At 41.7% G+C, this 18,686-nt stretch overlaps 1 protein-coding gene across 4 annotated transcripts in view; it reads right to left on the reverse strand.

Annotated features, from left to right (window-relative positions):
• pax2b (paired box 2b) overlaps positions 1-16,696 on the reverse strand; it is a gene marked incomplete at both ends in the record, with an annotated part of 33,972 nt that extends 17,276 nt beyond the window's left edge. For 2 of the 4 annotated variants that reach the window (XM_084078717.1, XM_084078718.1), the window contains 5 exons: positions 7,760-7,889; positions 8,038-8,117; positions 13,614-13,811; positions 14,779-14,944; positions 16,648-16,690. In XM_084078717.1, the coding sequence (XP_083934843.1) occupies positions 7,760-7,889; positions 8,038-8,117; positions 13,614-13,811; positions 14,779-14,944; positions 16,648-16,690 (617 nt within the window). Of the gene's footprint in view, positions 1-7,759; positions 7,890-8,037; positions 8,118-13,613; positions 13,812-14,778; positions 14,945-16,647 lie in introns of all 4 variants that reach the window. The other 2 variants (XM_084078719.1, XM_084078720.1) reach the window with 2 other exon arrangements.
• Between the last annotated feature and the right edge of the window lie 1,990 nt (positions 16,697-18,686).

Genomic DNA, 18,686 nt, shown 5'->3' on the forward strand with positions numbered 1-18,686 from the left:
ACACACACACACACACACACACACACACACACACACACACACACACACACACATCGCCCACCCTGCCTTCGTCTCTACCACCCTCCTCAGCCCTCTGCCATCCCTCCAAGCCTTACGTCTGATTTATATACTTGCGTGCGGGCGCCACACACCAAAAATAGCCGATCTGCAAGCTCACAGCGCCTCGCAGCGCTGAGCTTGCAGATCAGCTATTAGCTCAGCATAATCAGGCTTTTAGCCCGCCACTCCAGGCCTTTACCATCCCTCTCTCTTCCCTCCCCTCCCCTCGTGTCCTGGCTGAGTTGGCTGAAGTGTTAGGGCCTCCTTTTTTTTTACCCCCGGATCCCAGATCCCTGCGACTCCCTTACAAATCTGTCATTCTAAATTTGCGGCAGATTATGTTCTCTCCTCGGCGGGAGAGCGGGTGATATATGATATGCAAGGCCCCTATTGATTGCCTGATCTGGTGGCAAAGAGGGAGCTGAAATGAACTTGAAATGAACATCATGCCTCAACTCATTGTGCGTATAATACTCTACTTAATCCCCACATTTTTCTCTGCCAATGGAATTCAATTGATCAATCATGTCTCCGTGATGGTACCATTTGGGAGGGTTATTGCCATTCTATTCTGCTGCTTGACCTTTCTTCAACCGGCTGAGGCCAGAGGATGAACCTGACTCCCATTAAGAACTAAACGTATCGAGGGGCTATAAAGAGACTTGAGAGTGCAGTCCCATCCGTACGTACACGTGTGTGTGTGTGTGTGTGTGTGTGTGTGTGTGTGTGTGTGTGTGTGTGTGTGTGTGTGTGTGTGTGTGTGTGTGTGTGTGTGTGTGTGTGTGTGTGTGTGTGTGTGTGTGTGTGTGTGTGTGTGTGTGTGTGTGCGCGCACATGCGTGCATCTGGTGTGCACATACACGGTATGTCTTCTGAAACTATGTTCAAGGTTAGCTGGTATCTGCAAATATGCCTCACACAAATTATAGGCCAGAAATGAGCGAATTACTTTTTCCGACCTTTGACGCCTCATTGTTTACTTTGGACATTTTGTGCACAGATTAGTGGACTTAAAGGATCATAACCACCATCAAACATGTCATTGTCTATTCACACCTTCAGCTATATATTGTACATTATCATAGACCATTTGATTGTTAAAGGCTTTAGTTTTAGATTTCACATTTGTTTACATTTTCTCCAAAGTCATTAAAACATTACCGGACTTACCTGAACAATTGTGCAGTTTAAAAGTAGAGTTGTTTAAATTTTTTTTCATAAACCTTTTCTCCAGGGACTATTTTCGGCAAGAAATAATATTTAGTGTGTTGATTTACCTATGTCAAGTAAGTTTCAAGTCCGCAAGTTGATTTTGATACTGAACTGAAATGAATGTCCAGTGGCTTCCTTGAATATCAAACAAACCATGGTATGCTTTGGGAAACGATCGGTAATGTAATGATAATGAATGGTACAATAATGCCAAGTATACCGTGAGTCATGGTCAATGGGCAAAACATATGGATGAATGAACTGATGGTATTAAAGGCAAGTTACCAGGACAGCCACGATCAGGACCCTCACCTTAACCACTTAAGCCCTATTCAAACCCTTCAAAAATAGCCAACTTGCAAGCTCACATTGCGATGCATTGTGAGCTTGTAGGACTGCTTTTTATTTTGACATGTTTGCCTATGATGACATGATAGAGATGCCAGGTTTAAAGTGGTTAAGCCATTGCTTGTCACTTTATCAAACTCAATTGTTCTCTTCGGTACCAAAGCAAATAGAGTCATTAATTACTTTCCATCAGCCAGCCTGAGTAGCAAGCATAATCAATACCACTACATTTGTCATTCACCTCTGTGGAATACACTTCCCACACGCAAAATGATCCATCCCAGGTGAACCCTGAACTCTCTTACACCTCCTCAAATTACAGCGGCGATCGCAACTGCTGGCTTTTATTAGTACACCCATAACATTTGCATTTCCAATGATATGCACCTAAGCCAAGACAGTACTACAATGACCATATTTCCACGGCGAAGGTCCTCCTGACATTAACTCACTTAATGCAGCCTTTTAATTCCATTTCCTCAAGGTACATGAATCCATGTCATGCTTTCTAATAAGCCAAAGCCAAAAAGTATTCATCACTCAACAAGTACAAGAAAACAGATGCACATAAACTGCTTAACATTCGCTATTATGATCCACAGGCCATTGTTTTGGCATGTTCCACTCTGCCTGTTATGCAACACCACTAATCTTTGACCACAGCGGCTTTTGTCCCAGTGTTACGCGGTTGTCCCCCGCAATGGTCGTTTATTGATCACCGGCGGAGTTGAGTGTATTCATCTTGACATCAGTCTGTGTTAACACTCTGGTAACGAGGGAGCGGCTTCTATCAGATCAGATAACCAGCTCTATGAAGCAGACTCCTCTCTGTGGGTTTGGCACCCATAGGTCACGACCCCTGGCAGGAGGCTGAGCCGACACAATTCTGGGGCTGGGGAGAGTGAGACTGACTGACTGACTGACTGACCGAGTGCTTGCCTGCTTGCCAAAGAAAACAGAAAACAAATAGGGGTGCAACAGTTAATTGAACTAATTGATTATAACAAATTCATGGGTTGTAATAAAAAAATATTTCAATAAAAAAAAATATGAAATAGCAGATCTCTACAAGCTCACAACACGTCATGTCGCGACGCATTGTGAGCTTGTAGATCAGTTGTTCTCGCTATTTTCATGCAACACAGTTGTACGACAAAGTATAACATAGCTTAAGTGGTTAATCAGACCAATCAATGTACTCTATTTATAAAAAAAATGTATTCAAAATAATTTTTATTTGGGGAAAAAAACACAAAAAAACACAAAAACGCAATTATGCGATTAATTGGAAAATAAATCAATAAAATAATCACTAAGAAGATAATTGACAGTTGCAGCGATTATATAGCAGCCTTATGTATGAGGAGGAGCATGTCAGATGTCAACACCAGGTTGAATGGTAGCTGCTAATGGTGTGAGTTCAATAAAGACAATGAACCCCTGAAGGAGGAAAGTTGCAGACTAATGGGTTGGGCAACATATTTAAGTCAATCGTCCTTGTTAAGAGGCACAGGGATGTGAGCTGGCACTTTGAGGTCACCAAAGCCCCTCTCAATGTGAACAAGTTCATTCCTCTCATCGGCTCCTCGTGTATCCACATGAAACCTACAGTGTACCTACTCTGTGCATGAACTATCTGTGAAAATAGACAAACAGCAAAGAGATTTGGTAGAGGAAAAAAAATGAGGGGACCATGTACAAACCCGTAGGACCCTGGTCAACAACATATATAGGATTTGAGTGGTTAAATAATACTGGTCTTACGTCAAACAACATCAAACAACCTCTCAAGCACATGCTCATGTAAAGTTCAATGACGTGAGCTTTGCCAACAACCAATAGCTGGGCTCTCTCTCCAGCAACAAACAGGAAGTCACCGCATACATAAGGGCAGCTGTGGCCAAAGGTTGCTTCTGTTCCTGCTCAATTTTTCAACGACTTTTCTTCTTGTATTGAATCCAGTAGTATTATTGCACATAGTGACCCTGAAAGCCTGATTTTTTGTCTTTGTTAAATCTTGCTAAAGTCCCTGACTTACGACACATTGTCTTTGTGAGGGGGTATCAGACTCATCTTTAAAGTCTTTTCCAAGTCTACTAGTGTATGGTAGATAGTAGCACATCAATGTACATACGCTCATGTTCGCTTAACAGATCGTTATGTATCTAGTTGTAATACACCTCCATCCTTTACGGCTTGATTCAATCTTTGCCTCAAATGAAATCAAATTAGTGTTCATTTGCATCAAATTGGAAGAGCTCAGATGCATTTGTCCTAATTGGAACGTTTTGATTATGTAAACAAATTCAAATATTGCAGATGGAATGTTTACATGCTCAGCCTGCACATTTCCACATACAAGAAAGAAGGGAAAAGTTCCCTTTTGTCTTGTTTTGAGCAAATTGTGATCATATCTTTAGCATCCGCATGAAGAACCGTAAGGGAGAAGCAGTAACATGACTTAACGTAGGCTATATTAATTTGCAGAGATGTTACTAGGCATTTAAAGGCTTTATTAATCTAATTTGTTGGTGCAGATCAGCGTGCTGTCTGTCTGACATTACGCTGTGAACTGAGTTCCTGTGCTGGTTCTAGCTCTCACCCAAACAGATGCTAAGACATGAAGCGAGCTGTGATTCTGGCCTGCTCCATCACTCATCTCTACTCACTGTTCACTCCTCATGACACTCAGAGATGAGAAATAATTAATTCAACAGCTACTGAAGCACAGAATCACATTCATCCTGACTGCCACTGGCTATTGTTGTTGGCTTTTAAAATGTATGATGATCGTCTTATCATGAAATTTCTCTCTCAGTATTTTCCTCATAAATCAAGAAGGCCCCCCGACACAAAAGCAGTGAGGTCTTTAGAATGGTTGGAATTAAGAACGGCTTGCAATTCTTGATTGTGCAATTTGTGGGTGATCTGAAAGGGTGTGTGATATGACTTTAAAAAGAGCGGACACAGTTCATAGATTGCCATTCTTTCCATTTGGCCATCGCATGTCCTCATGAAACCTCCAACCTGTGCATTCAGCTTTGTAGAATATTCGCTTATGACAATAATTTGAACAAGAACGTAAATGAGAGCAATAGTCAACCTATACAGCGGTATGCAGTATACTGTATCTGTGTCACTGTACAGTTTGCTGTTCTGGATTAGAATCATTTTTTTGTTTTATGCAAAACCATCGCTAGCAGAGTAGAACGGTAGCTCCTTAAGCTATTTCCTTTGTCTTTCTTGAACCCTACGCTGTCAGAAATAGTGGGGGTGGTGGGGTTGAGAATGGATGGGGGGGGGGGTCGTTGCTGGGTACTTGGATGTTAATCTGTGAGGTAATAGCTTTCCTCTGCAGAATTACAAATTCTCATACATGTCACTTTGTTAAGCGCACGGACAGCCATGGTCACCGAAGACGCAATCTCGAGGGGTCTCTCTCCCCCACTCCATCGGCAACAATAGCTGCCAAGTGTAACATGCTACTTTTAATTTGCAATAACACGTGACAATGGCAGATTAATGGGTCTTATGACACCTGTGTCCCTGAAGCTCCTCTTGCCGAGACCCAGTGTACATAACGTGTGTCACACTACATTATCTCTACATCCCTCCTGTAATGGGGACCTTTTTTTTTTTCTAAGGGCACTGCTGACTTGGAACTTAGGAGCCGTCTCCCTTCCTGGCAGAGAGCCACAGCACATCCTAAAAAACAAATACTCTGGGCTACACAGCCAATCTATTTCACTGGCACCGTGCACACACACAGACACACACACACACACACACACACACACACACACACACACACACACACACACACACACACACACACACAGCCTCCCCTCCTGTCCTCTGCTCATTTTTTGCTCGTGTTTTCAACCCCTGATAATGACTTCTCGTGCTATAATCATCATGAGGCTTACCAAGTTAAATAGGGCTCAGGCATTCTCACGCTACTGTGGGGGAAATTTAATCCTGGCATTAACTGACTATAGACTACTGCCTACTGAGCGGTGCAAGAATACGTCTGCACAACAAACAAGCCAATCTTAAAACACAAGCTACCGTATCAACCCAAAAAGACCACAAAACGCCAAGATGGCCGACCTGTGGTGGTAGCATTGTACCGTTTCACTTATAAGTTATTTGATTTCAGCAAGCAATTTTTGACATATCATTTACAATACGTTGACGAACACAAATACAGGCTGTCGTTTGGTAAGGTGCGCTTTAGAAAGAGCAGGCAGCAATAGGACAATATGCTATCTAGAGGGTAGCATTGTATGTAATATACTATTCTTACAAACTGTGCCTTGAGGCGAGACATTGTTTTTGAAGCACTGTTTTGATGCTGTGTGTGTGTGTGTGTGTGTGTGTGTGTGTGTGTGTGTGTGTGTGTGTGTGTGTGTGTGTGTGTGTGTGTGTGTGTGTGTGTGTGTGTGTGTGTGTGTGTGTGTGTGTGTGTGTGTGTGTGTGTGTGTGTGTGTGTGTGGCCAAGGCCTGGGGTTTATGTTTTGGAAAGATAAAGTATCCCTGCCCCTCCGGTTCTAGGTGGGGAGGATGGGAAAGTATATAAGAACCACAGCTACACTAACACCGACACACACACTTTTACACACACGTGTGTACATGGCCACACATGCACACGGACACACACACACACACACACACACACACACACACACACACACACACACACACACACACACACACACACACCCAGCTTTCTTCCCTTTGCTCGTAATGCTGGCCGACCATCTAAATCACAGAAATGGCACCACATCAGAGGGATCATTTGAGACTGAATAGCCATAGAAACATGGGGCTGTCACCTAGAAGACCTCCACAAAACAGGTTATCCCCCTCACTCACTCTCTCTCTCTCGCTCTCTCTTTCTCTCTCTCTCTCTCTCTCTCTCTCTCTCTCACGCACGCGCACACACACACACACACACACACGCACACGCACACGCACACGCACACCTTATTCCTCTCTGTGCCCTTTAATACCTCTTTGCCCTTCAGTAGCAATCTGCATAGAAATGTGTGCATTCTATCATTCAGTGACTAGACATTACACCCTGGCTAATATCAGAGGGACCCAGAATGGCTGAAAATGAACTCTGGGAAATACCAGACGTTTGCATTATGCCTCGCGATTGCATCTCTTTACAGGGGGGGAAGACTTGATTATGTCATTTGCCATGTCCACGTCATGCTGTTTTTTTCTTTTTTTTATATCTTTGCCAGGAAATCTACCTCTGACAGGTCATTAGTCATCCTCCCTCCCTGCACGCGCACACACAAAACATCAATTCCACTCAATATCCCCCCCCACCCCCCAAAAAAAGAAAAACCCTGTGCTTCTCACACAAGAACAAAGAAAACGCTACGTAAACCACTGCCGTTCCCGATTAGCTCGTGCCCCAAATTGCTGCAGAACTAGAAGGGAGGGGGGGCCGGTTTCCCCGAACCCCGTTTTCAGTTAACTGCCTCTTCCAGGAGCCATGCTTCATCCCTCCATGTCAACAACACACGCCTCTCAACAGCGCAGGACTGCGGGTGTGTCCTGTTTAGCTATTCTCGTCAGCTAGTGCTCATGTAGTGACATTAAGGAAGCCTATTGCTTACAGAGCCAATAATCTATATCGCCTCAGGCCAACGCTATATCCACTAACCTCCTACTTCAGCAGAAGAAGTGGAGGGGCTTTTTTTTGCTGAAACCTCCTCCACGGAGGTAGTAGCGCTGCTTCCTTGACTGACCTGGGTGGTTGGCTACATCATCTTGACATGTAATTATCTAAAGCCTCTTAATCACCTCCATAAAGATTAATTGCAGGAGACAACAGTGGAGGTCGTGTCTTCAAATAAAAAAAAAGGCTCCTTGCCAGATTGACGTGCCGATATAACAAGGTTCAGATTTGGGTGGTGTGTTTCTTGTTGTTGAGCTTTAGCAGCAGACACATTTTCCTTGCTACAGTGAGAGTTCAGTAAGGTGCTTTTACAATACAATATATACTGTAGCTGCTAATTTCTTATAGCTAAATAATATTTCCAGTTCCATACTTTTGCAATTTTGCCGATTTCTGTACTCCACATTAACACAGCCTACTTCCAGCTCTAAGACGTGAGAAGTACTTCCTCTTACCTTCATCTCTTTTCCTCTTTTCGCCGTTTGATCGTGGAATGCCCAGAATCCCGTTGATGGAGTAGGACCCAACGGGGTCATTGGAAGCGCTAGTTACAGGCGGAGAGGCGTTGCTTGGTACTGGAAATAAAATGAAAGTGAAATGAAACTTTTAACATCTAACTCTTAATTAACATCCAGATGATGCAGAGTTCGACCTATGTGCAATTATAATCAAGACAGAAATGTGTGTGTTTTTGAAGCTGATGCAGTAGACCTGACATCTTACCAATGGTATGACCCGGCGTTGACAGAGATGTCCCATCAGGAGAGGGATGGAACGGTTGCTGGACTTTAGTTCGGATGATCCTACACGACAACAAAAGGATCTGTTATGAGCATGTTTGCCTGGCTGATATGTTTCCCATTGAAGCAGGCAATTCAAATTGTGTCATAGTGTTGCTTGGTCACACCAATTTGTTACCCATTAGGAAGGCATCACCACCAGTACCACAGACGGTACGCATGTAGGACCACATGTACGAGTGAGATATCAAACACAACCGATTCATAGGAATGGATCTAGTCAACAGTTCGCAGGGCTCTACATTTAAGGTGGTGATATAGAGAAAAGTCTTTTGGTCTTTTGGTCTGAGTGATCTTGCAAACAAAGCATGAAATCACATCAATTCACCTCAATGATCAGCTTCACTGACTCTACCTGGCCTGCACTAATCAGCCCCCTCTCGTCTCTCTCTCTCTCTTTCCTCCTCCATTCCTTCCCTCCCTATTTCCCTCCCCTCCCACTAAGGAGAGGTTTATAGGGGTATATCTGAGAATGCTGGCCCTTTGCTTCCCCAGATCAAACATCTCTGTAGAACCACCAGCCCCCAAGTGCCAATGCGGATGAGGTTGTATTGATCGGGGCTTGGGGAGAAAAAGTTGGGGATTAGTCACACGGGCAAGCAGATGCAAATAGAAAGCTATAAATTATATGTGACAGGAAAGCAATAGTTCCTTATTGCCTTGCACAAGCTTACGCCAGCATTAGATTCCTTTAATCTGAATGGCACTCGGGGAGAAAGGGAGCTGTCACAATAATTTGTAAACTTTAAAACTATTCATCATATATGACACAGGACCTATTTTAGAACATAAGCTAAAGGAGGTCGGGTGAGGACCAGAGCGCGTACACCTTTGTTTTGGCTCGGTTTATTTGCTGAGTGAGCATAGTAGTGCTGTGCTGTTTATGATATAATTCCTCAACTGCTTTTCTTTTTTTTTTTAATCCCCTTATAGATAGAAAATACATATGGAGTCACTGTGGCCTGGTGTAAAATCGATCAAAAGAGAGATAATGACTCCCGGATTAAGAATATTTTAAATCTATAGTAGTTTCTTGCGATGTTGTTTTTCTGACTCTTAAGGGCTTCCGTATTATTCTGAGATACGTCAGATTATCTGGGTATTGATATGGTAGGTGCTAGAGGCGAGTGGGAGAATATATATCCAACACTGTCAAAACTCTCCTTGGGGGCAAGGCTATCTAACAACAAGCCTTCCCAGAGACCAGATATTGATGTTTTAATTTTTTTTTTTCAATTCTCGCCATAACAGTTATTCGACCCCTTGACTTGTGTGTGCTACATAAATTCAAATACTTTATTTGGGATCCATGTTCCTGATATTGAATAAGCAATTTGGGAGAATGAATTAATGACTTGGCTGTTGCTGAAAATCCCCCGAAGAAATATTAAAATTGCTTTACTTCTGAATCAATATTATTGAGCGCCATTGAGGACCTTTTTTATGTCTACTATAGCGAGGGTAGCGTTACTTGTTGTTGGTAATTCCTTGCGGTAGCCCAGACACAAACAGTACAACACTATCTCTGTAGCATTTAATAATGCATGCAGGGGAAACGTGTTTAAATAGAACACCCTCTTTTGTCAACAGTCCTGAGGTCAGACAGTCTGCCACAGAAACCCACTATACTGTTCTCAGTCACAGCTGTCTGTCTAGAAAAAGCCTTATTGCTCCAGTGGTTACCTTTTTTTCCTCAATTGCCTCTGACTATAGGAATACACCTCTGTGTTAGCTTGTACGACACCAAGTCCCATTTATCTCATTAAGATCTGAGGCCGATTCTACAAATGTCTTCTAAACAGTTTTCGTAAAAACGTATGTTGCTATGTCCGTGGAGCTAAACTTTTTCATGTCAAGGACCCCCAAAATTATATTTGGCCGCCGCCCCCATCCAGGGACCCCCATGAAGCAAAGATTTGAGTTAAAAATGTTCGCATAAAAAATATATAAATATTCAAAGATTTGCAAAACAATTTACGATTTTAAAAACAATCGCAGATCTACAAGCTCATGAGCTTGTATATCTGCTATTTTTGAATAGCCAACCAATGTGCTATATATATATATATATAGCTAAAATCTAAAATGACACAAATCCTTTCCCGGTTTTAATGGGTTAAGTAACTGGGAAGTGAGAGCTTGACCATTATCAATAGCTATACTCATTTACGTGGGTGTTTGTGAGCTGAAACATCTCAACTGACTCCAATGTTCTTATAAACAAACACAACACAAGGTGTGATACTATAAACTGATCTAATGCACAGCCTGCTAATGAAATGAGCATTTTCATTGATTTCTGCAGATCATTACTTTAGAAGTTCACGACATGCATGGAAATATTTAGCGCGAGTTAAGTCAAAAGCAATATCTCTCGTTCTTCTTGTGTGTGTGCGTGTGCGTGTGCATTCATTTTTGTTTTTTTGTGTATGCCTCATTGTGTGTGTTGTGTGTGTTATGCGTGTGCGCGTGTGCATGCATGTGTTGCAATGGATTGAGAATGATGTGGAAAAAGCATTGAAATCTTACATTTAATCTGCTCAGAAGACTGCTTTATGACCAAAAAAAAGTATTCAGCATTATGCATTGAGGGGAATTCAAAGTAGGTCTCTTCACTGGCTAATAGAATTAAAGTTCATTGTGTTCACTATTTAATTTCCTACGTAAACAAAGACACCTAAGGTCCCTCAGCCCAAAATATCCAAGCCTTTAATTAGAATTGTAAAAAAAGAGAAAAAAGAAAGAACTTTATATGGGTCTTTTAATGATATTAATGTACATTTTGAATTTATCACATACATGTGTGATGTGTCTGAGCCCTCCTTAAATGGGCCTTTTTAAGCAACCACGAAGCATGAAATGAATTTTCTTCAGCCCCTTTCTCTATTTAAAAGATGTCTTGTGTGGAGCTGTCCATGCTCTCCCATCAGCTCATTAAAATGTAATGCTGATGCTGTGGCTCTATGGAACAGTGCCTCTTAACCAAAGTTCATCACCAGGAGATCTCTGGCAGGGTGGGGGGGGGGGGGGGGGGGTTGTAGAGGGTGGGGGCGGGTGCAGGGGGTTGGGGGGGGTTTGGTGGTGTGTATGTATGGTGTGTGTAGCCCGAATTATATTTCGACGTACAGCGGCGTCGCGCGACGGAAACAGCGAGCCGATCTACAAGCTCACACTGTGTTGCGTTGGGCGAGCTTTACACAGATGGATCAGCTATTCTTTTCGGCGCGCTACACCGTCGTACTACGCTGTATAAATCAGGTGTGTAGAGGGGGCGGGGTCATGCCATGTGCTTCCATCTTCAAATGTAGGTTATGTATTGGTGTTTGTTTACTTATATTTTTTATATCTTAAAGTGAAGGTGCACATATATAGCTGAGTAGGCCTATTAATTTAACTAAATGGAACCATATGGACCCGTGCGTTCAAATTAACAGGAGGTTCAAATTGTTGAGAGATTTGAAGTTATATAGGCTAAATGTTTTTAAAGTATACTATAGGCTCCCCTTCAGATTATATGGGAGCTTTATATAAGCGTCGTTTTGGACGATTAGTTTAGTTTTTAAATAACACAGTTACTGATTATTTATTTAGCACACTTAACATTTGATTGACATTAATTAAATAAAGAAAAACATAATAAACGAAACGATTTCAAAATATCGGTTTGACATTTGAACTATAATTGCATCCCACGTGCCTACAGATAAACAGTAAACTATTTAACCAGACGTTTTATTATTTATTATTTTTTTTTGAAAAAAATACAATTCCAAGTCGTTGGAGTTGAATTAGAGGCGCCATCACAGAACGAAAGGAAAGGAAAGGCTTCTGAATCTGAACACAGTTTGAACGGTGATGGGTTCTTAATGTGTTTTTCGGTACAAGTCAATTCCTTATAGCCAACAGTCAGTGGTCAAGCCATTTCCCACCAAAGGCAGGCAACCTCCTCCTTAAAAGGTTCTCAACCTGTGGGTCGGGACCCAGGGGGGGGGGCAAATGATTGGGAGGGGTCCCCAGATGACAGTGAAGTGACAATTTAAGGACCTTTTTAATACCAAAAAAAAAAGCCATATACTGCATCAAAAGTAATCAACAAACTATAGCCTATATATAAAAACTGGCCAATCATTGTCAAATTGTATAAATAATATAAGAAAGAGGCAAAAAAGATCGGCTATTTTCCACACTATTTATCTGTGGAACCGAGTCAAACTAACGCCTCAACTCCTACAACTGCAAGTGCTTGCCTTGTCAGGGTGGGGGGTCCCCAGTTCAAATATCATTATTTTGGGGGGTCACGGCCTGAAAAGGTTCAGACCCACACTGGTCTATACCGTCTACCCCACACATTAGATGAGGCTAAAGAAAATTGCCCTGCTTTATAGTGAGTGCCACGGGATCTGGTGGTCACCGAATATTGATCGGTTTTCATCTAGACAGATTCACTCAGTCCTTTAGATGTACTGCTGATTGTTGAGGGAGTTTGGTCTGAGAGATTGAATTGCACCTCTGAGACCACCCTCATGCGATGGGCAAAAAAGTTGGTCAAACAATATTCTTGCTGTGGGTGCACTTAAACAGAGATGGGGGTGTGGGGGGCGGGGGGCTGCTGTGATAAACGATTTTCAATTTGCACTCTCTGACCCCCTTAATTTACGTTTGCTGCTCTCATTTTTTTTCTTCTTCTTTAACAACCAACCTCACGTTTTATTCCGAGAAATTAGAATATTCGTCCTGCTTGCTACTGAATGGGTCATCATATTACATTTTGCTAACCACTTGAACCCAAAATACCTGCTTATTCTGGGGGGGGCATATGCCAAAAATAGCAGATATACAAGCTCACAATGCTATGTGTTTATTTTTTATTTATTTTTACATTAACAGTAAAGATGTTACTGTGTACAGTTTAAGGTTCAAGACAAAAAATAATCACGTGCCATATATAGCCTATATGCGATGCGATTTCAAGTGTAATTTTATCGGTAATGTATGAATCGGCTTAACGTGTGCAGTTCAGAGATGTTCTTTTTTTATGTTAGTAGGTTGATCCAGTGGTTCATTCATGGAAGGACTTTTAAGACCATGTTCATATCCACAAATAAAGAAAGACAAGAAAAAGACCATGCACTGCAAAAATAATCAACAAACTACCCAAATTATCAAATAATATAAGAAAGAGGCAACTAAAAAAAAATAGTCCATCTACAAACTACACGTTAAAATAGCAGATCTACAAGCTCACAACGCTTTGTTGTAGATCTGCCATTTTCACAATATTTATCTGTGGAACTGTCAAACTAAATGTAATGCCCAACTCTTATCCAAGTGCTTGTCAGTGGGTCACCGTCTCCAGTTCAAATATGATTATTTTGGGGTGGTCCCCAGTTTAAATATGATTATTTTGGTGGGTCCCCATGCAGTTTAAATATGATTATTTTGGCGGGTCGCGACCTGAAAAGGCTGAGAACCACTGGGGTTAATCACCGTTCTTCTTACCTGTTAATTGACGAGACGCTTGGAACGGTGTCGTTGTCACAGACGCCCTCTGCTAACAGTCTGTCTCTGATCTCCCAGGCGAACATGGTGGGGTTCTGTCTCTTGTAGTCTGCTATTTTATCCACTACTTTGGGGGTGGCCACTTTGGGTTTGGAGCCCCCAATGACTCCGGGTTTTATGCTGCCTGTCTCGTAGTATCTGCGAAAGAAATGCACGAAATAAATAAGACAGGCCAAATCTGTTGTATCAAAAATGTATGAAATAGTGATCAAATAAAAATAAAAAAAGGATTGATTGACAAGAAGATGTTCGTCCTCAGAAAGGTTTTTTATTAAATATGCAAACGACTCTCTCCTACATTTATATAATATTATCCATGCAGCAAATTGCTGGTCCAGTCATGCAGAGGCTTCAATCTCTCCTAACTGTCAATTAAAACGCCACGTAAAACTTCTCCAATTGATAGAAAATATGCAACTATAGTTTCAATATAGCAAATCAAATTAGGCTAAGTGCTGATTTTGGCAAACTTTACCTTTGTTAATAAGGGCACATAAACCCACATTAGCCTAGATATTTCTAATAATATTCCTAAAACATTCTGAATGTGGTGCAGCCTACATGCTGCTCAGTAATAATTCGACATGTGGAAGGCTTTCTCCCATAAATAGGCTATGATACGTAAAATACATGATGATGATGTTGCCTACATCCAAGTCTTTCTAGCCAATGTCAAATGCCTGTTTCATGAACCCCATGCATGTTGTGTGATCAGAATCTTCTCCTTTCAGTTTTCCTGTCATTTCATATTTTGTTATCCATTAGCTTACCTGACCTGATAGAATATTCTTGTCGGTGTATAGGCTAGCCTATACACAGACAATCCTCAGCGATAATTTAACTCGGATAGGGTGCACATGGAACCAAATGGACCCTTACGGGTCCATTTGGTTCCATGCGACATAAGCAGACAGCTGCGGGTCAGTCACGGGTGCGTTTGCGTCCATTTGGTTCCATGTGTACCCTATCTGAGCTAAACTAACCCTGTTGGAGTTGTCAGTGTATGAACAGCTTTCCATTCCTTGTAGTATACTTGTAGCCAACAAAGTGATTCTGATTCTGACTTTTTCTTTTTTTCTTTTTATTATTCACCATCCCTCCTTACCTGCCCAGAATTTTGCTGACGCACCCGTGACTGACCCGCAGCTGTCTGCTGATGTCGCAGGGCCGGACCCCCTGGTGGGCCAGCTCCACGATCCTCTGCCGGACCACGTCAGGTAGGGGTCTGCCGTTCACAAACACCCCGCCGAGCTGGTTCACCCCGCCGTGCCCTATGTGGGATACAACAGCACAAACACAGGGAACCCTAACATTACATACAGCCTGTGGACAGCATGCTGCATGCATGGACACCAAACGAGATCATCAAATAAATAAATAAAAACGTTTGGTGAGATGCTGAACCACTATAAATAGTTTAAACATATATATGTATTATTATTATTGAATATTTTTGTATTTTTTCAATTTGATCTGCTCCTGTTTTTGTGACCCATTTTAGCGTTAATCTTTAATTGGAAACAATTAAATAGGCCTGCATATATGCTATAAATGAAAACTGTATATCGCTTATTAATAAAAAAGGCATTCTGACCTAAAAATATTACATCACGTTATAGTGTAGTGATAGGCCTACTAAATAATGCAGTAACTGTCAGTACATTTGAGGCTATGTAGCCTTATCTGTTCTATATGTGCAGGCTAGCTGCCACAATGCATTTAGTATAGTTTGTGGATAGCATATTAAATCCAGCCTATATGTGTGGTTGGGCCTCCGTATCACAGGATTTTTTATTTTAATGCTCTGACTCTTTAAAGTGTGGATAAGTGATATACAGGTTTAAAGTGCCCAACATTCTCTCACTGTGTTAGAGGTTATGTTTTCGTGTAAACTCCACGTCTCAAGTTGGCTATTGAGTTGCAAGGTCTGCCATTTTCCTCGCACGGTAATTGTAAATAATTGAAAGAGCTTTGATTACTCATATTACATATTATTTGGTAAATGAAGAGGCTATCAATTATTTAAAACACATTCAGTGAATTACAACAAGGCCAAAAAAACAAAACAATAGCTCGTGTTGGAGATTATATATATGAAACACTGTTAGTGAAATCAATTCGAATTAAAAACGTGTTATTAATGTGCTATATAGTGACTTTTTCCACCCATTTGATTGCGTTCATGTGGTTACTGTAAATTAAACCTGTCACTGAAACTCCAATAATATCAAATTGCGTGTTTCCAACTCCTGCCAGGTGTATGTTGTTTGTTTACTTATGACTTAAAATTCTGCAAATCTTTGCCCTGTAGACATTTTTTTTTTAAATTATTGTAGTTATTATGATGTTATTGAGAGCATTATTTCCAATACGATCCCTATGCTGAACGAAAGAAAGGGGCTATTTTAATTATCGTTTCCCCATGCACTTTTGGTTTGCTGCATGCAAATGCACTATAGTCCGTATACAGTGTCAGTTTTAATGCACGAGGATGTACGTTTGCACTGAAAGCAACACAGTGCTATTATCCACTGTATAGGCCTTTTATAATAAGTATTGTATTATAATATAATATAATGAGTGGTTCTCAACCTGTGGGACCAGTGCTGCATCAAAAGTAATGGTCAAACATTGGCCAAATTGTCAAATAATATAAGAAAGAGGCAAACATTTTGAAAATAGCAGATCTACAAGCTCCCAGAGCTTGTAGAGCTTTATATTTTCACAATATTTATCTGTGGAACCGAGTTAAACTAAATGTAATGCCTCAACTCCTACAATTCCCAGCTCAAATATGATTATATTGGAGGGTCCCCAGTTGAAATATGATTGTTCAAATGTGTTTTTTGGGGGGGGGGTCCCCAGCTCAAATATGATTATTTTGGGGGGCCTGAAAAGGTTGATAACCACAGTATTATATCAACCAGCTTATGCATGCTGCATTCATCTGCACAAACAGCCATGCTATACTTACGGTGCATCGCCGAAAAGGGGTCCGCTTTGCAGTGAATATCCATCGGATAGCAGAGGAAAGAGCAATAATCAACTGAAGTCGCCGTCTCGCCGATCCTATCAAAGATAAAAAATGTGAAGAAAAAAATCAGATTCTAACTGATTCTTCTCGGTTTTTTCGACCGACCCTCCCCTCCCAAGTCGAAACGACCCGATCGGGACCAACGTTCAACTTCTTCTTCTCCCAGCAAAAGTTGCCTTTCTTCTCCTCCTCCTTCTTCTTCAACAACAGTCCGTTCCGTGGTGCTGCTGGTGAAGGTGAAGAGAGGCTTGGCAGGTGCACAACATGACCGAGGGACGTGACGTGTTTATCGGTGTTTTCGGAGCAGCCCGTGGGGAGGAGGTGGAGGATGAGGGTTATATTCTCAGAGCATGACCACGGATGATAATAACAGATGTTTGTAAATGTGAATCGTGTCCAGTTTGTTGCGGGTTGTTGGTGTTGTTGGTGTTTATTCCGTATTCCTGGTGGCCTCGCTGTGCCGCCGGTCGCCGCGTTGGGAACGTTCAGATAGAGCATCAAAAAATGACAGGAGGAACATTGACTCTCTCCCCTCTCTCTCTCTCTTTACACAATATATAGGGATGATGATGATGCGTTAGGCTGGATCTTTGGGTTGAGAATGAAGCCCCTCTCTCTCTGTGTGTGCTGTTTCTAAAAGCTGCGAAAAAAAGCCCCCCTCCTCCTTCTCCTCTCCCTCCTCCTCCTCCCCTCCGCAGACCCCCTTGCTTATATGGATGACTTGTCAGACAAAGGCAGTAGATTCCAACACTTTTGTGATTCGCCAACGCAAAAACCCGGGGTCCAAAATGAGGAGGTTCCTTTTGGTCTGACACGCCGAAAGGGGAGGGAAATAAATACATATAAGGATTTGATTCGGAGTTATATATTATATGTAGCAGTGGTTCTCAAAGTTTTTCCATGTCAAGGACCCCCAAAGTGATATGTATTTGGCTGCGGACCCCCCATCAAAAAAAATGGTGCCAGGGACTTTTCAAAAATATCAGATATACAAGCTCATAGCACCGCTATGAGCTTGTATATCTGCTATTTTTGAATAGCCTAAGTATAAAATATGGTTAAAGTTGTTAAAATGATTGTGACGCTATATTAACTCATTTAGCTGGGGGTCCCCGGACCCCACTTTGAGAACCAATGTTGCATAGGACCCGGAGTTTACTAGACATTGCAGCATGCAGGGCTAATTATATTTGAATGAAGTTCTGAATTAATAGAAATAGAGATGAAAACATGTTTGTTTTTCATTTTTAATTTAATAGTTGGTCTATAAATTAAGTGCTTCTGTAGGATAGGCCACTATAGTCCTATACCTTTTTTATTTTTTATTTTTTCCCACCTCAGGATTTTGCCCTGGGACCTTTTTTTTTTTTTCATCATTGATCATTGTGTCTGAAGTGGAATTTAAAAAGGCCTATAATTTGCTGACAACTTTCTCTAAAGTATAGGTGGCTGTAATATATGAAAGGGAAAAGGGACAGCTTTAGACTTGAGAATTAACCTTTTTTATATATTATGTTGATAGTGTGATCATTGTAACCTTCCCCCTGAAACCCAACAACCTGCGCCGGCTGGGAGTATAGGCTAGTGTGTGGGGAGGTTGGAGGTGAGATTGCTGTGTGTGTGTGTGTGTGTGTGTGTGTGTGTGTGTGTGTGTGTGTGTGTGTGTGTGTGTGTGTGTGTGTGTGTGTGTGTGTGTGTGTGTGTGTGTGTGTGTGTGTGTGTGTGTGTGTGTGTGTGTGTGTGTGTGTGTGTGTGTGTGTGTGTGTGTGTGTGTGTGTGCGTGCGTGTGTGTGTGAGAGATACAGCAGGTGCGTCAACACGGGTGCAGTTCTCCACACCTTCTGTAGATGGCGCTGCATATTTTCATAAACTCTGGTATAAAAGAGACTGCGAAAATAGGTGAAACCCAGAAAGTTAAACTTGAGGTTCACTCACTGGGCCGAATGTAGACAAACTGATACGAGTTTGGACGTATTTTT

Source organism: Gymnoscopelus microlampas, assembly GCF_963454915.1.
Source record: "Gymnoscopelus microlampas genome assembly, chromosome: 14".
Classification (NCBI taxonomy): Eukaryota; Metazoa; Chordata; class Actinopteri; order Myctophiformes; family Myctophidae; genus Gymnoscopelus; species Gymnoscopelus microlampas.